Source organism: Festucalex cinctus, chromosome 5 (genome assembly GCF_051991245.1).
Source record: "Festucalex cinctus isolate MCC-2025b chromosome 5, RoL_Fcin_1.0, whole genome shotgun sequence".
Taxonomy (NCBI): Eukaryota; Metazoa; Chordata; class Actinopteri; order Syngnathiformes; family Syngnathidae; genus Festucalex; species Festucalex cinctus.
The window spans coordinates 5,158,860-5,181,265 of NC_135415.1; the positions used below are offsets into that span (position 1 = coordinate 5,158,860).

Consider the following 22,406-nt stretch of genomic DNA (forward strand, 5'->3'; position numbering starts at 1 on the left):
TAGCATCGAGTCCTGGCTGGCATCGGCAACAGTATGACAGCTGAGCAGCTGTTGCTTGGCTCGCTTGCTTTTCTTATTGTTATCAATGTTGTGGACCTAGGCTACTTTGTAATCCAATCTCCCTGTTTAAACGAAGGGATTGTGCCTTAAATTGCACTTAAGATGTAATTTTCATTGTTAAAACTTTGACCAGGAGAACGCCTTCCGGCTTTTCAGGCGAGGAGAGAGGAGCGCGCGCCCTCTGTCGGCTAAAGGCAATACCTGAATTCCCTGTGGCATATCATCAGACTCGTGGATACAATTGTTGACCAGAACGAGGCTACCAACTACCCTATCAATTTGAATGGCGGAGATTAGAGTGGTGACAATCTTTGTATAACTGTACACTTTAAAGCTTGCAAGTCAGCTTCCCCGATGTCAGTAAACCACATGCTATGCAACTTTCTAGCGGTTGAAACGTTTCTATCAGAGCTGATTCCATTGGATCCAATTCATTTTTAATGACCGTTTGGTAGTTTCGTCTACCCAAAAACTGCCCAGAATGCACCTGGAATTACCCATAATGCACCTTGATTCCGAGATGCGCACATCACTTATAATATAATCTACGATGTTGTTGAAGTGTAGGACTTGTGACTCGCTAGAGACTTGTCAGTCTTGACTCGGGACTTGACAGTCTTGACTTGAGACTTGACTCGGGACTTGACTCGGCACTTGTCAATCTTGACTATGGACTTGACTCGGGACTTGAGAGTTACTTGTGACTTAACTTGTGACTTGCAACCAGTCAAGCCTACCTAGTCAGGAAATGAATGCTGGTCAATTTTCATCACCCTTTTTGAGCGATAACTCATTGTCGACGCAAAAGTAATTCCAATTCAAACAAACAAAATTTCATGATTTCTTTCCTTTTCTGTGCAATACAGCTTGGTTTTTGTTATATTTAAAAATATATTTAAAAATGACTGCTGTGAAAAAGGTCTCAAACTTTTTCACAATACTGTATATTGTAACACTACAGCATTATATATAAATATAATTAACATTAGGATTTTTGAAGAAGAAGAAGAAGAAGAAAAAGCAAAGAGAAGTAATGTCATGTTATAATTATTTTATCTTTTTGGGCATTACATTTAACACTGTGGCCACTGAGTGTGTATTATTACAATGTATTACCATAAGATGTTGAAGACATGATTGTATTGTTTTGATTGCCACAGACAGCATATTAACATTATGTATGGGATTCAAACTGGAATGTTGCAAAAACAAATCATTGCCAAAGCGTCACATGTAATCAAGCACAATCTCAGGTTCCTGTTTTTTAACCTCTTGCAGAATCTACTGCTAGTTAAACTTCCATTATGTTTATACAGTAAAAAGTTACAGTACTATATTTATATGGTGCTGAATGATGCAATGAGTTGTGTCACTACAGTGGCTCTACGAGTTCCAAATAATAAAACAATCAATGACAGTGTATTGTCTGCTCCTGTCACATGCTACCACGAGATGACAAAAGCATGCTTTTCCGCAACCTGCAATGCACTGTGAGCAGTGGCACAAGGTGTGTCTTGTCTACATCAAATTCTCTGGGAGGAAATTTCGTTCTCTGCTCATTTCCCAAACAACAAATGTCATGTTTGGCTACCTAATCCAATATTACTCCATGTAGTAAAACACGCTCCCTTGCTATGTGCCTACATTGCTTTATAATAAGTAGGGTAAAGATGATGTCTGGCAAGTAGGCCATGGATTTGAAGTTGGAAATCACATACTTTTAAACCCTTATATGAAAAGAGGTTATAAATTTAACCCTAAATGCAAAGGTAGGTGGTTGAAGCAGTTCAACTTCATACGTTATGACACACATCTGTGTGTCGGCTTCACACTGATTGCACAAATGCCTATTAATAGGTACTGGGTAATGTGTAATATCCAAAGAAGGAGACGATAAAAATATAACCTGAAATTATCCACAAATCGGGGCCCAATTACAGAAGTGGTAATAGTGTCGCACAAACTAAAGCAATAAAATCTGTGACTCCAAATGAAAAATTAAGTTGTCAAATAAGTAACTAGGGGAAATACTGTATGCTTATTCAAGCAGCATAAAAATGTGTGGACTCCAAACTAACAAAGCAAAGGATGTGTTTTGCTTTTTCTTTAGCTTTTGGTGAACATACCTCAACAAAAGATATTCTGTTTAGTTTTTAAAAAAAATTAAAAATTGCAACGGAACATTTTTTTTTTTTTAAAGAAGTATATTGTATCAGTTATCGGTTAGTATGAGATCAATCAATGCCAGAGCTGTTGATCTGTTATTTCTGAAACCATACTGACTGCAGTCACTATAGTCATTGAATAGTAACTGCAGTTACTATTCAATGACATGCCATTGAATAATTTGTGGTTATTTATGATGACATTCAACAAATGCTTTTCCAAAATTGTTTAAGGGAATAAGTGAAGGAAAAAGAAAAAAAAATGTAAGTCTGGAGGTGGAATCAGGTAAGGAAACTCACATTTGAAGCATCAAGACTAGTTAAGGCATTTTTTAGGTTTTACAGTGTTTAACTTCCATCTTCCTATTTGAACATATTTCTGTTGTCTAAAAAAAGCGTCTGAGGCAAACTTTCACTTTCTTTATCATTGGATGTTCAGTACTTTGCTCTGTTACAACTAGGTATAATGTACTGTATTTGACTTGTTCATTTATTGTCGAACATAAAAATGAAACTGCGATTTGGGTCATTTACCGAAATGACAACACCAATGAAGATTTGTCATCCATGAGATGAACAACAAATCTCATATTTTCTGATTTACAATACGCTTGCTTCTTTTCGTCCATAACGTCCTGGATATATTAGGACGACGGCAGAGGTTATTGATCAGCTGTCCGCTGGTAGGCAAAGCAGAGCTCAGCACGACTTATCTACTCAACACGCCATGACTAAATGCGGCGAATATCAAATCTAAATAGGGGGAGCGCGACTGTGTTTTGTTAGCTTCGACGTCGTCAACTGCATGTTAAGTTTTTAACAGACTCGTAAACAAACTATAATTGACCTTTCACACCGCGTGTTCGCGTTTCAAAGTCACTCAGAATGAATGGTTATTATTAGCAAGCTCGCTATTAACATGTTGTCACGTACTGTATGTATACCGACCATACAGTTGCCATCATATACTTCCTTACCTGTACTGTTACCGTCAAAAGGTTCCATAGCAGGTTGTAGAAGGGGGTCCTTACGTCCCTGATAGCAGGATATTTGGACACGTTTATCAGACGTATAGTTTAAATGGCTGGACACACCACCAAATTGTCTTCCTCCCGGTCTGCAGCACGTCCTCACACCAAAACCAGCTACGTAGTCGCTAGCAGGGAACTAGCCAACTTCTTATATTTGAAACAAACTCACTTCATTAGATTACGCCAACTGGCACAGTTTCGTTCCACTAACAAAAAGGGGGAACACAATCACATGTACACCAATTTTTGATATTTGTATAATCATGTACTACTAGTCTACGGCAGATGCCACTCAGCCCTCCTCGCCGACCAGTTGTTGACAACTGACCCAGATCTTGCATCCGATTGGCTAGCAACTGTTAAAAGGCGTGGCTGAAACCGGAAAATCCACTTTTGACGTCATTGCATTGAACGATGTTGAACTTCACCACTTAATTTAAGTCGTTAAATGAACACATTTGAAGCAATTACATTTGTCCTTGATTGATTCAGTATTGATTGTTTTGATTTATTCTTCCCCTTACATTCAACTGTATTTTACAGCATGTACATACAGTATTTGTATGTGATTGTACGTACACAGTACAGTATTGACAATTCCGATAAGTCAAAATGACGCTCTGCGCTCATTGAAATTTGATCAAATGTCGTTTGACTACTATCTGCCTGTTTTGTATGATAAGTCACAGGCAAAAGTAATACAGTACAATCCGTCGGTTTTTTTTACACGAGGGGAGGAGGGAAGCCCCTCCCCTCAATATACTTTTGTATTAGACTGTGCTTTGGATCTGAGAACAAATACAGAAAGTGTTTTATCGCAAAAAAAAAAAAAAAAAAAAAAACCTGCGTAATGCACTTTGTGAGTCCTGTCATGTGATCAGTGTCTATACATAAAAATATTTATTTACTGACACTGCACAAAGTAAGATTCTGGGTATCACAAGACAACACGTACAATTAATTAATAATTTTATCTTTTTTTTATGAAAGAATGTTACTTGAGCAACAAAATTTAATAATATTTATTTTTTCTGCATTAACCTACTCAAATACCAAAACATATACACTAACAAATTGTAGAATTAATCTTCTGTTTTGAAAAACACCATGAATTGTCATTGTCAAATGAAGAAATGAAATTATAAATCAAATGTGACAAGTCCTTCTTCTGTCACAAGGGTCTGTTCTCGCTCAGACAGTTTTTTAACGTCTCCAAGTTCCTCTGCATCCAGCGAACATTTTTCTGCACATTGTCCAGTGCAAGTTGAGGACTTTTGAGCTGAGATGTATATTCTCTGATGGACTCAAAGAACATCTTCACCTGGATGGTAAAAAAAAAAAAAAAAAAAAAAAAGAAAGAATCAATGTTGATCTATCTACCCATATAATACAATTTAAGACATGCGATAAAGATGCATATACCTCTGTATATTCCTCTGGGTATGAAAACTGCCCTGTGGTACCTATGAGGACATGTCGAATAGTAGATGAGCCCAACTGAAATCTGAAGAAGAGAAGCAGACAATTAGACCATATGTCAACCACGTCTCCAAAATTAAAAACAATCATTTATCTCATAATCAACAGACTTCTGAACCAGTGTGCTCCAGTGTTTCTTGACAAAGTTCCATGCGATGTGGTGTCCTCGAGGGTTTTGGGCCACCCATATGATGAGCGCGGGCAGGTCCTGGGGTCGTATCACCTGACCTTCCAGACCCAGATCCAACAGGCTATAACAACAAACACACATTTAGTTATTCTGTATCAAACAACATAATTTTTAAAAAAGTCCACATGGTGGCAGCATAAACCATGTGATGTGAAATATGATTGGGTAGGCCTATTTAGTACACAGCCCAATAATATACATGCAGTTCCACACCTTTGCAAACTGCAAATCACCGTAATAATAATATTGATAATCATTTAATATTATATAGCCAGTAGGTGAATGTACCTGTATAATTTATTTGTGTCTCTGCTGTTGGTTAGCGCAAACAAAATTTTGTCTTTCTGAGCTGCTGAGCTTGAGGTCTTGTACATGTGCAAGAGTGAGGCCCATCCATGATCATCCTGGGCACCAACTACATACACAGTTTGGGCCACATCAGTGGGAAGTCTACAGTTAACACAATTAGAGGACATGCTTATTAGGGTATCATCAAGTATCAATGGAAATTTAAGTGAAGCTGATAGATGGACCGACTTGAGGGATCCGTTTGACTGAAGCCAGTCTTTGAAACGCCAGTGTGCCTCATCCAAGGAGGAGGTGTCATCCAGATGGCATGCCAAGGATAGAACCTCTGACCTCAGCCGCCGAGCCAACACAGAGCCCTCATCGCTCCATGTCTGCCGGTCAATGACACCGCGGAAAAACTGCAGGATGTAGATCTGTGCCAACGTAAACAGAGAAGCAAACTTACTGTAAGTGATGCTTCATATTTCGGCTATGTCTTAATATATCTTTGTCTTCTTACCCGAAAGTTTTGCACCAGATCCACATCACTCCGTTTCTCAATCACATGGTAAAGGGCTTTCAGGTAGCCCAATATTTGGAGCAGAGGTGCACTATGTGTCTCCTGATGCAGATAACCAATCAAATCGAATGCTTTGTTGAGTGAAAGGTAGCCTGCCCTTTAAATACACACAAGGATATTTGAAGTAGGGATGTTACGATATCCAAACATCACGATACGGTATCACGATATGAAGGTCACGATATGATAATTATCACGATATTGTGGGGGGGTCGGCGATATTAAAAAAAAAGATCACAATATTTTGAAAAAAAAAAAGAGCTCATACTAAAAAAAGCACAATATTGTGTACATAACAGCAATGCCTATAAACCACCTACAATCTCTAATAACAATACTGATGCACTTATTTGCTAATGCAAGCACACATTTATCGCTTCACAAGCAAATTAGATTCCCCTTCATCTGACAATTAGCGTAGATTTTAAACATAGAAGGCCAAAACACCCCTAATGAAAATTAAATTGCACTAACAAACTAGCCACTAGAACTGCACAAATAGAAATCAACCTGAGTTTTTTTTTTTTTAACAGATGTGTTCCTTTTAAATATTGTGAACATGACGATGACGATATTGTGGCTTAATATCACAATATAACAATATTTCCCTTATCGTTACAGGGTTAGATGTTATTCAAAGTTGATGATTCCACCAACTGGTTCAATTAAATTTAGATCACCGTGGTGTTTTTTAAAGCTAAACTCTAAAATTGAAGGGTCTTTTAGATAGCATATTGACGTATTAAGCTGCTGAGCACAGAAAATTCAATTTCAAATTGCTACTGCCTGTGGCCAAAAAATGAAACTGCGCATACCTTTCTTCACGTATACAACGTGCACATGACATACTAATTTTTTTTCAGTTATAAATGGTTAAATAAAAAGGCTATTGTAAAAATACTTTTGGGCAAATTGTACATACTTTATTCATGTGTACCTTCTTGTGTCACATGAAACAATATTGTTACACTGCACTGCTGCATGAACTAATTCATTGCGTGTCATTAATAGCATCCAAACAGCATGCAGCAATATGTCAAACCAAGGACTCCCGCAATTTTATCAGTCCATGACAGAAACACTTGGTATGCTACCATTGACACAAAAACATACATCCCGTAAGTATATAAAGGCAACAATACAGTCTTACGTGACCAGTTGAAATGCATTGTGTATTAAATGGGTCCTGTCCTTGTAGCTCAGGGCGGTGTGGTTTTCTTTCAGCAGCTTTGTTATCTCCTCCCATCCACCATCCTCATAATGAACAACATAGTAGCCAGTCATGTCCACATTCACCTTCACCCAGTTGACCGCCTCTCCTACGTATATAATGTCTGGAAGACACACAGACAATAATTAGAGTAGAAAGGAAATTGCGGTCTGCACATCAACAGAAAGGATTCATGCCAAAGAATAGTTTGGAACAAAAATGTTCACTTGTGAAAGAACATTCATTGTAAATGATATGAAAATGTGCAGCTAAGTCTCAAGGGGGTAACGAAACATGACAGGGGTTTTGGTGTGTGAGAGGGCTATAAGTTAAAATTTCCTGTTTACCTGACTGAGTTGTCATCAGGTGTCTGTGGATGGTGCTGGAAGTATCCGTCTTGTACGTGAGCGGTATATTCCATAAGTAACTAGAGAAGGAGAGTTATTCTTAAATCATGTAACCTGAAAGTGAATGCGGAAGGGAGCAGCTTTTCCTGTATCCTCACCCCTGTTGCAATGTGGACCAGAGGGGGTCAGAGGGCAGCTCGGTCCTCAAGAACCTGACCTGCCTGAGCATCAGACGAGGCCCCGTCCTTTTTACAATTACTAGAGGGACACCTTTCTGTAGGGTCCAAGTGTTCATCATGGCTGTCAAGTCCAAGTGTTCGCCCGCCAACATGTACTGAATCAAATAATGGCAAAGTTGCACTATTCAAAATTTTCCAGGTGGAGGTCAGCAGTTTCAACAGGAGTTTACTTACAGAATTTTTATGGGCCTGTTCTCTGGTGTAACAATGCTTCCCTGAGATGAAATCTTCCTCTGAGCAAGTCTGAAAAATATTGAGTGAATCAAATGCAGTCTGTCTATCTATCCTAGCTAGCTACCTATCCTAGTTAACTATCCTAGTAGCTAGCTTGCCAGCCAGCTAACTGAGGAAATCCACACTGAAATTTGCATATTTCTCAAAGTTATTCTGTTACAAAGTGATTGTTTCTTATCCTTTTTGTGTTCATACATTGGCCAGACTGTCCCACAGATCTTGGTTGTGTGCATTTTGGTAACTATATTTGCGGAGGTATCGAACTATCCCACTCTGGAACACGTCTTCTGACAGAAAATGGCGCAGCATGTGCAGGATACATGCCCCCTAGAGGTACAGAGAGGAAAACAAGCCTTTAGGAGTTCTACAAGTTTGATGGGACAAGCTGAAAGCCTGTGACATCAAAAATGGATGGATATTTTTTACACAAGCTGTTTGTGATGTTTTGCTTCAAATACACACAGTTGTTGTGTGAATGCTACATGATGTCGCTAAATTGAAAGAGCAAAAAAATAAATCAATAGAGCATAGCAATTCCCAAATACAGTAAAACCTCTAAGGTTGAATATTTCCAATGCTTTAATATTTAGAATTTGACAACAATTTTCTGGAAAAATATGGGTAAAATATCAAGACAAAAAACATACTTTGTCATAGGAGATGGTGTCAAACATCTCACTGATGTGAGTGGGGTTCTCAGCTGGACTTGTTATTGGCCGAGAAGAATTCAACGAATCATGACCAACTGCTGCAAAACATGTGTGCAACAGATATTCCTCCTGTAAGAATGTGGACATTGTGATATTTTCTGTTATTACTCCTCACAGTGGCCTTCACGTGATCATCTGAATATACTAATTAAGCACATACCACTTTTAATTCAGGGTAGGTAGCCTCGACTGAGATGTACTCCATGTATCTGGCAAACCCTTCATTCAACCAGATATCATTCCACCATTTCATCGTCACCAAGTTGCCAAACCACTGCAAGAATTATTTTAAAATATATTTAGGAACACATAAACAGGAACACTTATGAGCATACTGTATGGTGAGAAAATGGCTTAATGCCCATAAAAACCAAAATACTCTGGGAATGGTTTTGCTATTATTATAGGTTGAAGTTGACATGATTAGAGATGTGCTTGTGAATTTTGCTGACAATTCATAGCATTTTTGTGTCATTAAGCGACCTTTAGCTTTTGTACATTTAAAGTTGTGCTCATAAGATTACATAAGTGTATGTAAACTTTCAAGCACAACTGTTAAGTCCCCAGAAACAAAGCCTATACCACTCCTACCTGATGGGCAAGCTCATGTCCAATCACCATGGTAACCCACAGTTTATCAGATACAGATGATATGTGCGGGTCGAAGAGCAGGCTGCTCTCTCTGTAGGTGGTCAGGCCCCAGTTCTCCATTGCACCCATCTCGAAGTCTGGGATGGCGATCAGATCTTGAAAGATGATGAAGAAAATGTAAAATAATGCGTGTGACATATATGGATAGCAACTGAAAGTAAAAAAAAAAAAAAGATTTAAAAAAAGGTTTTGCTGTACCATATTTGGGTAAGGGATAATGAATGTTGAAATACTCCTCGTAGAAGTCAAGCATTTTGACAGCAACTTCAAGGGCGTAGTGGGTTTGAGACCATTTCCCTGGATCAGCATAGATGGACACCTATCACCATGTTGCAGTACATGAGGGGACAAAGCCTTCATTTAATTATTATGTTTTTCATAAATAAAGAACACACTTTCCTCAATGGCCATACCTGCACTCCAGATGATGTTGATGCAGTAACCGATTTAAAATCACAAATGACAAAAGCTACAAGGTATGTGCTCATCTTGACACTTGCAGCATACTGGTCCTCCAGCAAGCCATTTTCCACTTCCACTGATTTAACCTGAAACAAGTGGGCACAATTTTTTTTGCCATTTTCTCTAATGTAAAAGACCAGATCAAGAATCAACAACCACTATACTTATTACTTACTATTGGCATATTGGACAAAGAAATGTACTCAGAGCTGCGTCTGATCCTCACTGAGAAGTTGGCTTTAAAGCTTGGCTCATCAAAACAAGGGAATGCCATGCGTGCACTGGTTGGCTCAAAGTGAGTGGAAGCTAAGGTTCTAAAAGGAGCCATGAATGATTTTATTATACATATGATAATAATATTTAAAAAAAAAATAAAAAATCTTTACCTGATCTCTCTTGAACTGGTTGTGTAGATGCTTTTATAGAAACCCCGGAAGCCCTCTGCCAACTCCGCCCCAAACTCAATATATAGGAAGTACTTTTGCCCACTAATGAGCACCCTGGGAGAAAAGATGCCAATCTGCTCATGGGCAGGGTTATGAAGACAAGGTAGAACCTAGAACATGAGGTTGAAGGTTGAACATGAAGTTGGTCACCCAGATCAGTATCAATGTGCTAAATCTGGCTGCTTTGTTTTAACGACTACCTGGTCAGACAGATGAGCAAGGTTCTTGTCCAAAATGGTTGCCTTGGAGATCTGCAGACCCTTGCTGTGTAAAACAACCCAATTGGTATTGTTCTGGACGTCAATTTGGATCGTGACTGAGCCGGTGAAATGGAGACTAGTGAGGTTGGGGTGCACCAAGATGTGGTAGTGAAGAGGAATTATATACCTAAGAAGAAAAAACGACAATAAATTAGTACAGTTTTCTTTGTCAATATTTGAATTTTCCAGTAAAAGACATCAGGGAGATTACCTTGGCAGGCGAAGGCGGCTCCAAGGGAAGGACAGATTGTCTGTCTCGAAAGGAGTTTGTTCTCCGGTAGGATGAGGAGGGCTTGATGCCTGCTGTGAAATTTGGGTGGGCTGCATTCCAACCACACATGAATGGAGAATAAACAGCACTAACAGCCTCACCAAGAACATTTTGGATGAAATGTCCTTGATTGAACAAAACACCAAGTCCAAGCAGCAGCACGGATGAAAGCAAGCTGTCAAATCCCTTTTTTTTTTTTTTTAATGCCTGGAAAGGTGACGTGTCCACTGCCAATATGTACAGGCTGGCCACACTTTTCCTTCTCTTTGCTCCCTAAACCTAAAAAAAGAATTAAGATGATTATATAGTGTTCTTGTCTATTCATGTTTAACTACCAAGAATCCTGAAGAAGCTAAACATTGTCTCAAATCTTCCTTCAATTTTATTCCTGGATGTGTATGTGTTACAGGGTTTAGTAATGAGTATACAGTAACCTGTTTTATCCATCTCAAGGGGGCCGCCATTTTGTCACTTGCTGTTGACTGAAGATGACATCACAGTTGCTCAGGGCTCTGGTAGTGACCAATCACAGCTCACCTGTTTTCTGAACCTGGTTGACCCTAGCATGCATGTTTTTGGAATAGTGAGACAACCACTAAATAAGTACTGTAGGTGATAATGTGCTCAATGACGGACTAGTTAGCACATTTGCCTCACAGTTATGATTTACTGGGTTTGAATATCGGCTGAGGTCAGACAAAGTCAGTTGGGAGGATAGGCTTCAGCTCACTGGTGACATTAATAAAGACCAGGCTATAGAAAATGTGCCCACAGACAAGAACAGCAGTAAAATCATGCAACATTTGAAAAAAAAAAAAAAAAAAAAAAGTTCCAGAGTTCAAGTTACGTCAAAAAGGTATTTCTTGGGTGAATTTATAAAAATGACAAAAATCTGGCAGGATTTATGCCACAGTGTTTGACACTGAAAATGTGCTGTGCTGTCAAGCTTGCTGCTATAAATGGTGACAGAAACTGAGAATGCCAAAAACAAAACCCCAAACACACAGGAGCAAGCACAACCGTGATAATGATTATTCAGACAGAACAAGTAACAATGCCAACAGCAAGGACCTGATGAAGCCTGAATAGAGAGCGACTCTAAATATACTCAGGTTTATGATACATGAGCCATTGGCTGGCAACCAGTCCAGGGTGTCCCCCACCTACTGCCCAGAGCTAGCTGAGATAGGCGCCAGCACCCCCCCGCGACCCTTGTGAGGAATAAGCGATCAAGAAAATGGATGGATGGATGGATGAGCCATTGCAGGTAGACCACAAGGGCAGGCGGATTAAAACTGGCGCACAAGGACATGGCTTGCAAATATCAAGAGTACAAGGAAATTGTGATCAGGAAATATAAGACCCGAACAAAAAGTATACAGAGCAACATAGTTAAAAAGAAATAAGATAGTTAAGCAATCTAATTCGCGCGACACTGTGGCATACACACAACAGAGAAGTGTGGACAAACGAGGATCAGGCCACAGCTAAAAGTGTGACGTGACAACAGCTGCAGGAGCACAGAGAGGCACCTCTAATGCTGATATTGCATGCTAGTCAACATCCCTCTCAAAACACTCCCAGCAAACTGTAAGGAATTACAATAATAGCGGCAAAATCAAGAAAGTTTTACCTTGATCAGTTAGCTTCAGTAGTCCAACCTTGTGCCACGACTGGAAACTTTCACTTTCTCTTTGAGCACCACTCCCACTACAGTAACTAAACCCGCCACTTGGAGGCACACAAGTGCAGGAAAAGGGAATGTTTGTGTGATGGAAAGTTATTATAAATAAAGTGCGTTTCTTACCTCAAATATAACGCTCTTGGGCAGGTGTTTGGGCAGGTGTGTGCCCCTATCAATTCTTATGTGTGGCTGAAGGAGGGTCCGTTGTAAATGGAAAGTCACAACAGGAGTCAACAACCCATAATGCACTGCTACTGAGAAATGGCATTCAACCAATGCACATGTGCACATCCGAGTTGGAATTTTACGATCCCAATATTTTAAATTTCCCATTCACCCAAAAGCGATGAAATTCATTACAAAATTCTTAATAAAGTGTACCCATCTTCTGAGTTCTTAAGTAAACACTTCAATTTGGACCAAACAACTGTTTATTTTGTGATGGAGACATTGAAACAACTGAACAATTATTTTATGATTGTATCGTGGTTAATTAAAGCCTTCTGGGAAGATTTGTATGATTGGTTATTTCCTAAACTGCCCAACCTTTCTTTTTTGACAAAAGAAAATGTTTTGTATGGACTCATCCGATGACCTGGTCATAATTCTTGGTAAATTTTTGTACATAAAAATAGATTCTTGAAATGTAAACCAAACTTCAATGTTTTTCACAAAGAATTGTGTTATTATTTTTCATCCCTGAAATATATGAAGAAAAAATTGCAGTGAAGGTTATATAATTTGGTAGAAGAATTTAACCTTGCTGATATCCCCTAACCACCCCTCTCCCTTTTTTTCTCTCTCTCTTCTCTTTCTTTTTTTTTTGCTTTATTTTAAGTTTGTTTATATTTTGTGTTATTTTTTTGGATTTCTAAACTTGATTGTTCATCTATATGTTTCACAATGTACTATGTTATGCTATATTGTTCACTTGAAGTTAAACGAATAAAGAAATGTAAAAACAAAAAAAAACAAAAAAAACGTGCACATCCGAAAAGCCGTGACGCAAGTACGACCACGCCTCCAGTAGATTAATGCGCACGCGCACAGTACATCGAGTAAACAGTCCAACGAAGACATGGGACAACCACACAGACACAGGACACTAATTTATCTTATTTTCTTCAGTTTACTAACAGGTGAGACTAGTTTCTACATTCCTACATTGATTTTAAAATACAACAAATAATAATGTACACATGCAAAATAAAGATTTTTTTTTTTTTTAAAGAATAGCTATGTTGTTTCTACGTATTCTGTTTTATTTACATTCCAGTACTTAAATAGTAAATTAACTTTAACTAGATCATACAATAATGATCATAAACATTTAATTGCATTATAAAATGGCATTATTATGTTATATTATGTTATTATTGTTGTAGCTGTCATTAATTGGCAATTGAAGTCACAAGATGGAGAGAAACAGATTACGCACACAAAACATAAACACATTTTCTCCTATTTTTTCCCCTCTTATAAGGAGTTAAATGTGACATGTTGGCATCACTGGCTCCCCCTGTTCACCTGTCGGGGGAGAGACTCGGCTGGACGCTGCTGTTTTGCATGGTAAGGAACTTAAGGAGAGGGCGCCTGGAGGTCAGCTGGAGGTCGCCATCAGAAGGCCGCACCTCCAGCGGGCTCGTCCGCTTTTCAAGCAAGCATCTCGACCGCAGCGCCGTGGCAGGAATCACAGTGGCCACCAAAGAGTGGACGTCATACAGCTGCTCTGTGAGTCGACATCCCAGAGTGAGCAAGAGACACCACAGCACCGTCACAGGTTTCACAATTTAGTTAGTTAGTTATTAGTCTTAGTTATTTCTACCTATCACAAATATTTTACATTATGCTAATTATTTGTTATCTCTCCAGATGCCCAAGACAACATCTGTATTGAAAATGATGAGAGTAAAGGTATGTTAATGTTAATTGTTGTTTTTATCTGTAGGCTACCACCAGTCTGCCTGACATAATTTTAAAATCTTTTTTTTTTTTTAAATATTGTTTATCTTACATTGTATTTATTATTAGTATTCAAAAAGACAGGGTGGATATTCTGTGTGATTTCATCTCCAGATGTTGCAAAGTGGACAAACACAGTAATCGTCTTCATCATTAAGCTGCTGCTTTTGAAGATTCTTGTTTTAAACTCTGTGGTAACAATGTATGCTGTTATAAAGTGGTAAGAGACTTAACATGTACCTACTTTTAGTGGTATAAAGTCTTGGGGTGGTAACCTTAATAGTCTTGCTGTACAACACATGACTTTTAGTTTGGGATATTTTTATTTATTTATTTTTTTAATACTGGAAAACATGCCATTTTAAGCCAAATTTTTAGGGATGTTGATGATATGGAGGACAAAAAACTGCCAAAATTAAAAATAAATGACTATATAAATAAATAAATAAATAAATAATGACTAAAAGTGAAAATAAAACATATAAAAAAAATATAATTCAAAAATTAAATATATGTGTGTGTGTGTGTGTGTATGTTTTCATATATTTTTGGGGGGATATTTTTGAATTATATATTTTTTTTATATCCGTTCTTATTTTCACTTTTAGTCATTTATTTAGTCATTTATTTAATTTGAATTTTGCCAGTTTTGGTCCTCCATATTTTGATACCGAGTTGTCTCTTTGGAACCTGCTTGTGTATTTATTTTTCTTCTGTACAGTTCTAATAGTATATTGACATCCACATTTATTCCAAAATTAGATTATGTGTGGATCGTCATAGCAACCATTAACAAAGTACAATTTATAAAATTATTATGTAATTATTATATTTTCCATCCATCCATTTTCTTGACCGCTTATTCCTCACAAGGGTTGTGGGGGGTGCTGGAGCCTATCTCAGTTGGCTTTGGGCAGTAGGTGGGGTACACCCTGGACTGGTTGTCAACCAATCGCACGGCACACAGAGACGAACAACCATCCACTCTCACAAGCACACCTAGGGACAATTCGGAGCGCCCAATTAACCTGCCATGCATGTCTTTGGAATGTGGGAGGAGACCGGAGTACCCGGAGAAGACTCACGCTAGGCACGGGGAGAACATGCAAATTCATGCAAAATTACATTTTATTATCTTAATTAATTAATCAATTATAATTTAATCAAATGTACATTCTTTAACGCTTAATGTTTTTCATTTTCAGATGAGACTTTTTTTTCCTCTGAAATATGCACTCGAAATCTTTTGCGATTTTGGAATTAAGAAATGTATGAACAAGCAGTGTGAAAAGGGAGGCAAGTCTCTACAGCAATGTGTTGTTTTGAAATGTTTGCATCCCAGGTGTAGTTGTCGGTTGAGGTTGTGTCAACGCCAAACCTCACATCTTATCAGGACTTGCTAACCTCAGACAGACGTTAGTGCACTCTAAGAGTGTCATCCCAATGTTCTTTCCCATCTCATAGTTTGGAAAGTTGTTTTAAATGGTGACGTTAATAACTGTTTTGACTTTATTTTTTTTGTTGAAATAAAACACTTGTGTACGTTTCTTTGCTCCATGTTTTTAAGTGCCTTGAATAAACACACTGACATAGCAACAGAGCACCACTGGGTGACAGCACAATCACAAATTACAATTTTTAAATTATTCACATGGCAAGTATCTATACAGGAATCTACAGTTCTTAAATAAGTTAAGTATGCCAACCTTGCTTCACAAAACATTCACACAAGATAAACGTGAACACAATTGCAAAAAAATAAAAAATAGCTAAAGCTTATGGCTAAACAAACAATTACAGAGAATTTCATGACTTCATGGCTCATAGTTTACTCATTTCTATCAGCTGTTAAAAAACAAAAACATTTCCCACAACTTCTGAAATATCTAATAACAGACATTGTGGTGAAACGCTTATTTGCAGAGATCAGTCCAATGTTCAGTACTTCACTCAAGATCCCAGCAACAATCAACCTGTTAATTTAAAGTAGCGCATTAAAAACAGGAGACGGGGAAGATGCTGGTTTGACAGTGACTTGCGTCCTTTCCACAGAAAAATGGCCTTTGTCTTTGGCTGAAATAAACACAAAAAGTACAGAGCGTAACAAATGTGGGTCCATATACAGGTACTGTAGTTGCAGCCTATTGGCAAAGGGGTGGGAACGCTCTAAAATGACTCCCAAAGGAACTAGAAACACATCCAGGCAAGTCGGCAATTGGATCGAAAACACTGACACGCACGCATTGAAATCAGGACTGAAGAAGAAAACATGTCCTTACAAATGTTTTTTTTTTTTTCAAATGATAACTCACATTATACTTAAACCATTATACTGAGTACAATTAGCTTGTTTGAGATTGATGTATTTTCATAAAAAATTCTAACTTTAGATTGAGTAAGAAACACTGATGTGGAATTAAACAAGCAAAAAAATAAAAATAATAATCAAAATAAAGTGCTTCTATGAAGACAAACATCCTCTGTCTGACCCGGGATTTACACCAGTTGCGTGTGCGGTGCGGCTGCGGTGCGGTGCGTCTTGACTGCGTGCTCCGGACGCGTCAATTTTTTGGCCAATCCGCACAGCTGCGGTCCGGCAGCTCCGTCGCCGACCACTTCCCGCCGTGTCTCGCGTGACCGCACGCGATCATGTGGCATTAAAAACAACGACAAACACACAGAAAGTCTGTGCTCAACAGAGACGCAGAAAGAGAGGTGGACTTTTATTATTTTGTGGCTTTCTACCTCCAATATAAACCTCTCCTCGTCCATGTTCGCTGGTGTCTAAACCGTGAATGAGCACCTCGCACGTTAACTCCAGGCCCGTCTACGCCCACATCACGTTTTGCTAACATGCTTGCGAAATAGGAGCTGGCGAGTGTTTTATCTTGAAAGGTATCCGGAAATTTATTTTGAAACTGCGTCGGTCTTCCTGTCCCGCTCGATGTGTTTTGTGCTAGCTTGCCATTTGCCGGAGGCCTACCGCTGCGGCGTCCGGCAAAAATAGAAAATAGGTCTATCCTACGCCGCAGCTGAGACGCAGTCGACACGCAACACACACGCAAGCGGTGTAAACTGCACCATTCGAATGAATGGAATCTAAGGGAACGCACTGCAACCGCACCGCAACTGCATCCGATGTAAATCCCGGGTGAGGTATGAACAATCACAATAACAAAAATAAAAATAAACGCTATACTATTACGCTGTGCTAGAAAGACCAAAACATTATTTACACATTGGGTAATGAATGCATCACTTATCACTTACAGAGCAAAATTTTAGTCGGATCCAAAGATGAAGAAAGCATGAAAGTGAAACCGCTATTAGATATGTGTCACCTAAAATAAAAACTTCCTGTTGAGAGAGGAACCAGTACCAGTGCTCAGACAAAAACGCTCTCTAGTGCACTTCATGAACATGCATCACTTTTACACAAAGTGGCGTGTACAAAGCAGAAGCAGGGTGAGGAGGAGTAGCAATGGTTGGGGGTTCAAGGTGGAGGGGGCGGAGCCTCGGGGGTAGATCCTCCATCTGTCTCTGTGCGGGTGAAGACTCTCCATATCTTTCTGGGCGCTGTATGCCGCCACGGTGAAGTTAGCGTCCCCAGTGGTAAGGAGGTCAAACACACAAGAGTGGAAATAAATGTCACGCACCTCCAGTTGTTCCCGGCAGCGTTCCTTAGCACCCTGCACGCTGAACACCTGCCTGTCACTGTAGGGCTGCAACTGTACCTGTGACGAGAATCTGGGCTTGTGCAGATGCTGGAGCTGAGGGCCGACCGAAGGCGGCGACAGGGGCAAGTGGCCGCTCTGGTCAATGCGCTCAACTCTGGGGCAGCCGTTCAGGCACAGCTGCAGGTCCTGGGTGGCGTCATAGGCCTGAGCCAGCTCCTCGGGGATGCGCACCGCCAAGGTCAGATAGCGACCGAGCTGTCGGACGATGACCGTGACGCCGATGTAGCCCGCGTGCAGTTCCACGTGGTGGCCCGGGCTGCGCTCCGAGATCCAAAGGGCCCTCACTTTCCCGGTGGCACCGTCGGCCCCCGTGGAGATGTGGATGGGGTCTCCGCTGCTCACCGTGCCATCGTCGAAGGCGGCGGGGAGGTTGTCTGTCACGGCCTGGTAGACCCTTTGGTCGGTGCAACCCTCGTAGGGCTTGAAGATAACCGTGATCTAAAAGAACATAGAGCAGCAGGGGTCAGCAACTTTTCCTGTCAGAACAGCCATTTTAGGTCAAATAAATGACAAAAGGTCTGTCTGAAGCCACAAAATAATTGAACATTGTGATGACCGAAACAGTGTGTCAGTTTAACTCATTCACTCGCCGCCATTTTCACTGAAGCAACCCCCTTCGCTCCCGGCTGTTTTACTGGATTTTGACTGATTTTGCAAGGCCCACAGAATATTGTGTTGTATTGGTTATAAAAACATGGAACCTACCAAAAGAAAGATTAGTCTCTTCTTTCGTCAGGAAAACTATATTTGTATCGGTTTCTGTTTTGCAGCAATTAGCATTAGAACATAGCTAAGTTTCATCATTATTCACAAACCTGTTGAAAACACTGAGAAAAAGAGCTTGTTGCAACATGGCCTTGGCTGATCTCTTATACTCTGCTGCTACCTGCTGGCCTTTTTTTAATAACTCATGTAAAGCCTGGTTCACACGGCAGGAGAATTGGCCCGATTTTAGCCCCGAATTTCCCCTCCCGACAATTGTCGCAAGCGATAATCTTCACAGATAATCCTGCCGTGTGTCTTGTCACCACACACAGCGCCTCCCGATATCGGCGCTCGGAAGGACCCCCGGCTTGAAATCGGGCATATCCAACATGTTGGATTTTTTGGCCCGACTTCGCTCTGCGCAGCAGATTGACGGTGACGTACAGCCAATCAGAAAGCGAGCCAGCGAGGAAGCCGGTGGGGAATCCAAAATCAAAATAGTCATGACGCAGCAGAAAGTCCGTGCTCGCGCTATTACACTCTTTTTATTTTATATTTGTTAAATTAATTATTTATTTATTTTTTATACACGCACACACATTCTCCACAAATAAACGTGGTCTCCGGGTGGGACGCCAACGCGCGCCGCCAGCACCGAGCTGAGGGCAAGCGATGTCTCGCCAGTGCCAATTTACACTCCTTTAAACAACACATTTTCTTTTTATGCCGCTTTTTCGGCTGAAAACCAGGATCCACTCATGTTGACGACTTGGAAGCCACGTTTAATCTCGAGAGGGTTTGCGACACTTCCCGTCACATTCTTGAATGAACTCGGCTCGTATAGGGTGTGTTGATTGTGCAGTGTGGCCGCACACCACGCACGGTACGTTCAAAACTGGAACTCCCGTGACAATTTTAAAATCTTGCCGTGTGAACCAGGCTTAAGTTGCATCAAAAACTTCTGTATGCGCTATCGAAAAAAAAAAAAAAAAAAAAAAAAAAAGATAAATATGTTTTTGGGAGTGCAGGGCAAAGTATTAAAAAACGTATTTATATGTTTTTGGGTTTGAATGATTTAATGTACTGAAGGCTCAAGAGCTAATTACAGCTGCACCACAATAGAAAAATATGCGGAATACAATTCATTTTCTTGTACCTTTCGTCTTCTGTTTTTGTTTTTTCATACTTCATTTTTCATTCAGTTTTAGACTTTTCTGCCTTTCTGTCAAATTTCTGACATTCTTGACAATTTTATTGACATATGTTAATTTTCTGCCCCTCTTTTTCCTTTTTTGGGGGAGATTTTATGACTTTTAAAAAAAAATAATAATAATATTTTTACATTTTTCTGCCTTTTGTGCCATCAATGTTCTGACATTTTTGGCAATTTGTGGACATTTTATGTTCGGGAATTATTCTCTTTATAATAACTTTGTGAACATTGCCTTTTCTGCCTTTAAAAATAAAAAAAATTAAAAACTGACTTTTAATTTTTTTGACAATTCCATTTTGGACATTTGGACATTTTAATGGTTTTGGACATTTTATGGTTACTTTTTTTTTTTTTTTTTTACATTTTCTTTTCTGCTCTTTTTTTTTTTTTTTTTTTTTTTTTTTTAAATTCTCTGACATTTTTGGCAATATATGGACATTTTTATGGTAATTTTCTGCTGTTCCTCTTCCTTTTGGACATTAAGTGGTCACGTTTTTGGACATTTTTAGGCAATTTGTAAAACTTCTACCTTTCATCTTTCTTTTTCTAACAACGTAAAAATGTGGGTTATTTAATCATTATTCCATGTAAAGAATAATTTTTCTAAAAAAAAAAAAAAATTAACGTAAAAATATATTAATTTCCCAATTTTTTATTTTTTTATTTTTTATTTTTAAAGAGATCCACAGGAAGCCACAGAAGAGGGACTAAAGAGCCACATGTGGCTCCAAAGCCGCAAGTTGCAGACCCCTGACATAGAGAGACCTGCATTAAAACTGTAAGTTCTGTGCATTATTACTCATGTTTACTTGTTTATTTCAATAAGTTTAAATATAGACGTTAGATAGGTCTTTTAGCTACACACACACAGAGCTCAGATAAAACCTATTCAAAACACGCATTATTGACACAGAGTAACATTTAAGAAATGTCAAAATGAGTTTTTAACAAGTTGCAATTTGACGCAGCTATGCAAACATGCTGGCACACGCACCCCCGCACACACACTCAACACACACACACCCATGTGCACGCACACACATTGGACGGTGGAAGCAGTAGTGTGTGCACAAGGGTGTGGTGTGAGCATTGCGGTCCAGTATCATAGTTCCGGTGAATGGCCGCTTTGTTCACATGACAGCCATGAGGCATGAGCCCAGTCAGGCCATTAAGCCTGGAGGGGTTGTTAGTGTGTTTGCGTGTGCGTGCGCACACGTGTGTGTATGTTTCTAATAATTGTGACTAATAACATGCCCCACCTCTGACATAAGGTCAGACCTTGATCTCCACAGTGCAGCAACCATACTATTTGCTTTGTGAGTGCGTGCGCGTGTGCACGGGTGTGTCTGCCGGGGTGTACAGGTCTATTTGCTTGTGTGGGTGTGTATATACTTGCATGACGAAATAAGCAACATCAACATATCGTTTTAAAATGTCTACTGATTAATTTGTGTTTAACTCTTACTGCCACACGTTATCAAGAAAAACTTTGATATGACAAAGGCTTTGATTCACTAAAAGAGATACAATGCTTCCATTTGCTCGCCATAGTTAGTTTTTGATTCCACAACCCATTGACCAGGCAGCGCTGCACTTAGACGTTGCACTGAGAAAAAAATAAAAATAAAAAACCTAGTTGACGTCATTTAACGTTTACCGCGGCATACGTTGTGATTTTACTGATCGTTATTAAACGTTTTTGGCAGTCAATGAGTTATTGTGTTGTTATCATACAAGATAAAGTCCTGCAACTCACAAATACACATTGAGTGCAAAAAGATGGCGCACAGCAGTCAACAGTGGGTCCTTTCACACATATCATTGCATGTTATTAGAGGTCAGGCTATGCTGAGCCATGAACCATGTTAGGTTTCACAACAGTACCCCAGTCACAAGAGACAGTCACAAGACTGAGCTGTTGGACGCACACCTGTGAGGCTAACGGCTGCGACCCACACAGAGATACTTATGCTCAAGTTGAATAGATTGGTAGGTTGAGAGAAGTTAAAAATTTCCACCTATCAGTATTATTTTCAGTTAAATGCAATACCACTTTTTGCCACCCCGAATCAGTGGTGAGGTAGGAAAGGAGTTTGGCTCATTGTAGTCCATTGATTGGTCAGCAGAGAATGACATCATCATACTCTATGTTATTGGAATTTACTGTAAGGTAACATTGTTTCACAGTGTTATGATGCTGTACCACAATGGAACTGCTAAGGTCAAACAGAATGGGCTCTTTGCACAAATCCACTACTTCCTGAACTCAACATCCTTCATTTCCTGTCTTTCATGAGTGGACAAACTGATTAATCCAAGTGTGCCTGATCTCAGTAACTACAACAACATTGGCCAGACACACCTGGATTAATCAGTTTGTCCACTCATGAAAGAAAGGAAACAAAGGTATGGTATTCAGTTCAGGAAGTAGTCGAGCTGTGCAAAGAGTCCATAGTTACAATTACAAAGCGTTTATCAACAG

The 22,406-nt window shown here is 39.5% G+C and overlaps 4 protein-coding genes across 7 annotated transcripts in view; 1 reads left to right on the forward strand and 3 right to left on the reverse strand.

The window, feature by feature from the left end:
- The window catches only part of lnpep (leucyl/cystinyl aminopeptidase), a 75,039-nt gene extending 71,473 nt beyond the window's left edge, over positions 1 to 3,566 (reverse strand). Inside the window, 1 exon segment of the mRNA XM_077521268.1 lies at positions 3,203 to 3,566. Coding sequence (XP_077377394.1) covers positions 3,203 to 3,230 — 28 coding nt within the window. The 5' untranslated portion in view covers positions 3,231 to 3,566.
- A 699-nt stretch (positions 3,567 to 4,265) lies between these two features.
- Positions 4,266 to 12,543, reverse strand: erap2 (endoplasmic reticulum aminopeptidase 2). 4 transcript variants are annotated; one of them, XM_077522606.1, is made up of 22 exons: positions 12,431 to 12,543; positions 11,058 to 11,183; positions 10,564 to 10,902; positions 10,293 to 10,479; positions 10,033 to 10,202; positions 9,822 to 9,960; positions 9,598 to 9,732; positions 9,383 to 9,503; positions 9,125 to 9,279; positions 8,694 to 8,807; positions 8,471 to 8,602; positions 8,019 to 8,150; positions 7,764 to 7,832; positions 7,509 to 7,684; positions 7,351 to 7,430; positions 6,944 to 7,127; positions 5,734 to 5,890; positions 5,463 to 5,647; positions 5,214 to 5,375; positions 4,846 to 4,986; positions 4,679 to 4,760; positions 4,266 to 4,577 (listed from the first exon to the last, which is right to left on the reverse strand). In XM_077522606.1, the coding sequence occupies exons 3-22, from the start codon at positions 10,731 to 10,733 to the stop codon at positions 4,428 to 4,430; spliced, it is 2,841 nt and encodes a 946-aa protein (XP_077378732.1). In that variant the 5' UTR covers positions 10,734 to 10,902; positions 11,058 to 11,183; positions 12,431 to 12,543; the 3' UTR covers positions 4,266 to 4,427. The 4 variants fall into 4 exon arrangements, with proteins under 4 accessions (XP_077378732.1, XP_077378731.1, XP_077378734.1 ...); XM_077522605.1 differs by lacking the exon at positions 12,431 to 12,543 and adding an exon at positions 12,257 to 12,381; XM_077522608.1 differs by lacking the exon at positions 11,058 to 11,183 and having other exon boundaries at positions 12,431 to 12,526.
- Positions 12,544 to 13,370: 827 nt separating this feature from the next.
- LOC144019543 (uncharacterized) lies at positions 13,371 to 15,880 on the forward strand. Its single transcript, XM_077522683.1, has 4 exons — positions 13,371 to 13,446; positions 13,791 to 14,087; positions 14,180 to 14,221; positions 14,384 to 15,880. Exons 1-4 carry the CDS (start codon positions 13,386 to 13,388, stop codon positions 14,491 to 14,493), a joined length of 510 nt encoding a protein of 169 aa, XP_077378809.1. The 5' UTR covers positions 13,371 to 13,385; the 3' UTR covers positions 14,494 to 15,880.
- The window catches only part of rgmb (repulsive guidance molecule BMP co-receptor b), a 73,007-nt gene continuing 66,139 nt past the window's right edge, over positions 15,539 to 22,406 (reverse strand). Inside the window, exon 6 of the mRNA XM_077522682.1 lies at positions 15,539 to 18,444. Within this exon, the coding sequence (XP_077378808.1) occupies positions 17,701 to 18,444 (744 nt within the window). The 3' untranslated portion in view covers positions 15,539 to 17,700. The remainder of the gene's footprint in view (positions 18,445 to 22,406) is intronic.

What these genes read in the sequence shown, in the direction of transcription:
- erap2 (XM_077522606.1), bottom strand. Translation starts at nt 10,733, where the DNA reads ATGTTCTTGGTGAGGCTGTTAGTGCTGTTTATTCTCCATTCATGTGTG. An exon ending in ACACCATCTCCTATGACAAA is followed by an intron (nt 8,151 to 8,470) that starts GTATGTTTTTTG and finishes CTGTACCTCTAG; the next exon opens with GGGGCATGTATCCTGCACAT. An exon ending in CAGTCAAACGGATCCCTCAA is followed by an intron (nt 5,376 to 5,462) that starts GTCGGTCCATCT and finishes TGTTAACTGTAG; the next exon opens with ACTTCCCACTGATGTGGCCC.
- LOC144019543 (XM_077522683.1), top strand. Translation starts at nt 13,386, where the DNA reads ATGGGACAACCACACAGACACAGGACACTAATTTATCTTATTTTCTTC. An exon ending in TTTCTTCAGTTTACTAACAG is followed by an intron (nt 13,447 to 13,790) that starts GTGAGACTAGTT and finishes CCCTCTTATAAG; the next exon opens with GAGTTAAATGTGACATGTTG. An exon ending in TGAAAATGATGAGAGTAAAG is followed by an intron (nt 14,222 to 14,383) that starts GTATGTTAATGT and finishes TTTCATCTCCAG; the next exon opens with ATGTTGCAAAGTGGACAAAC.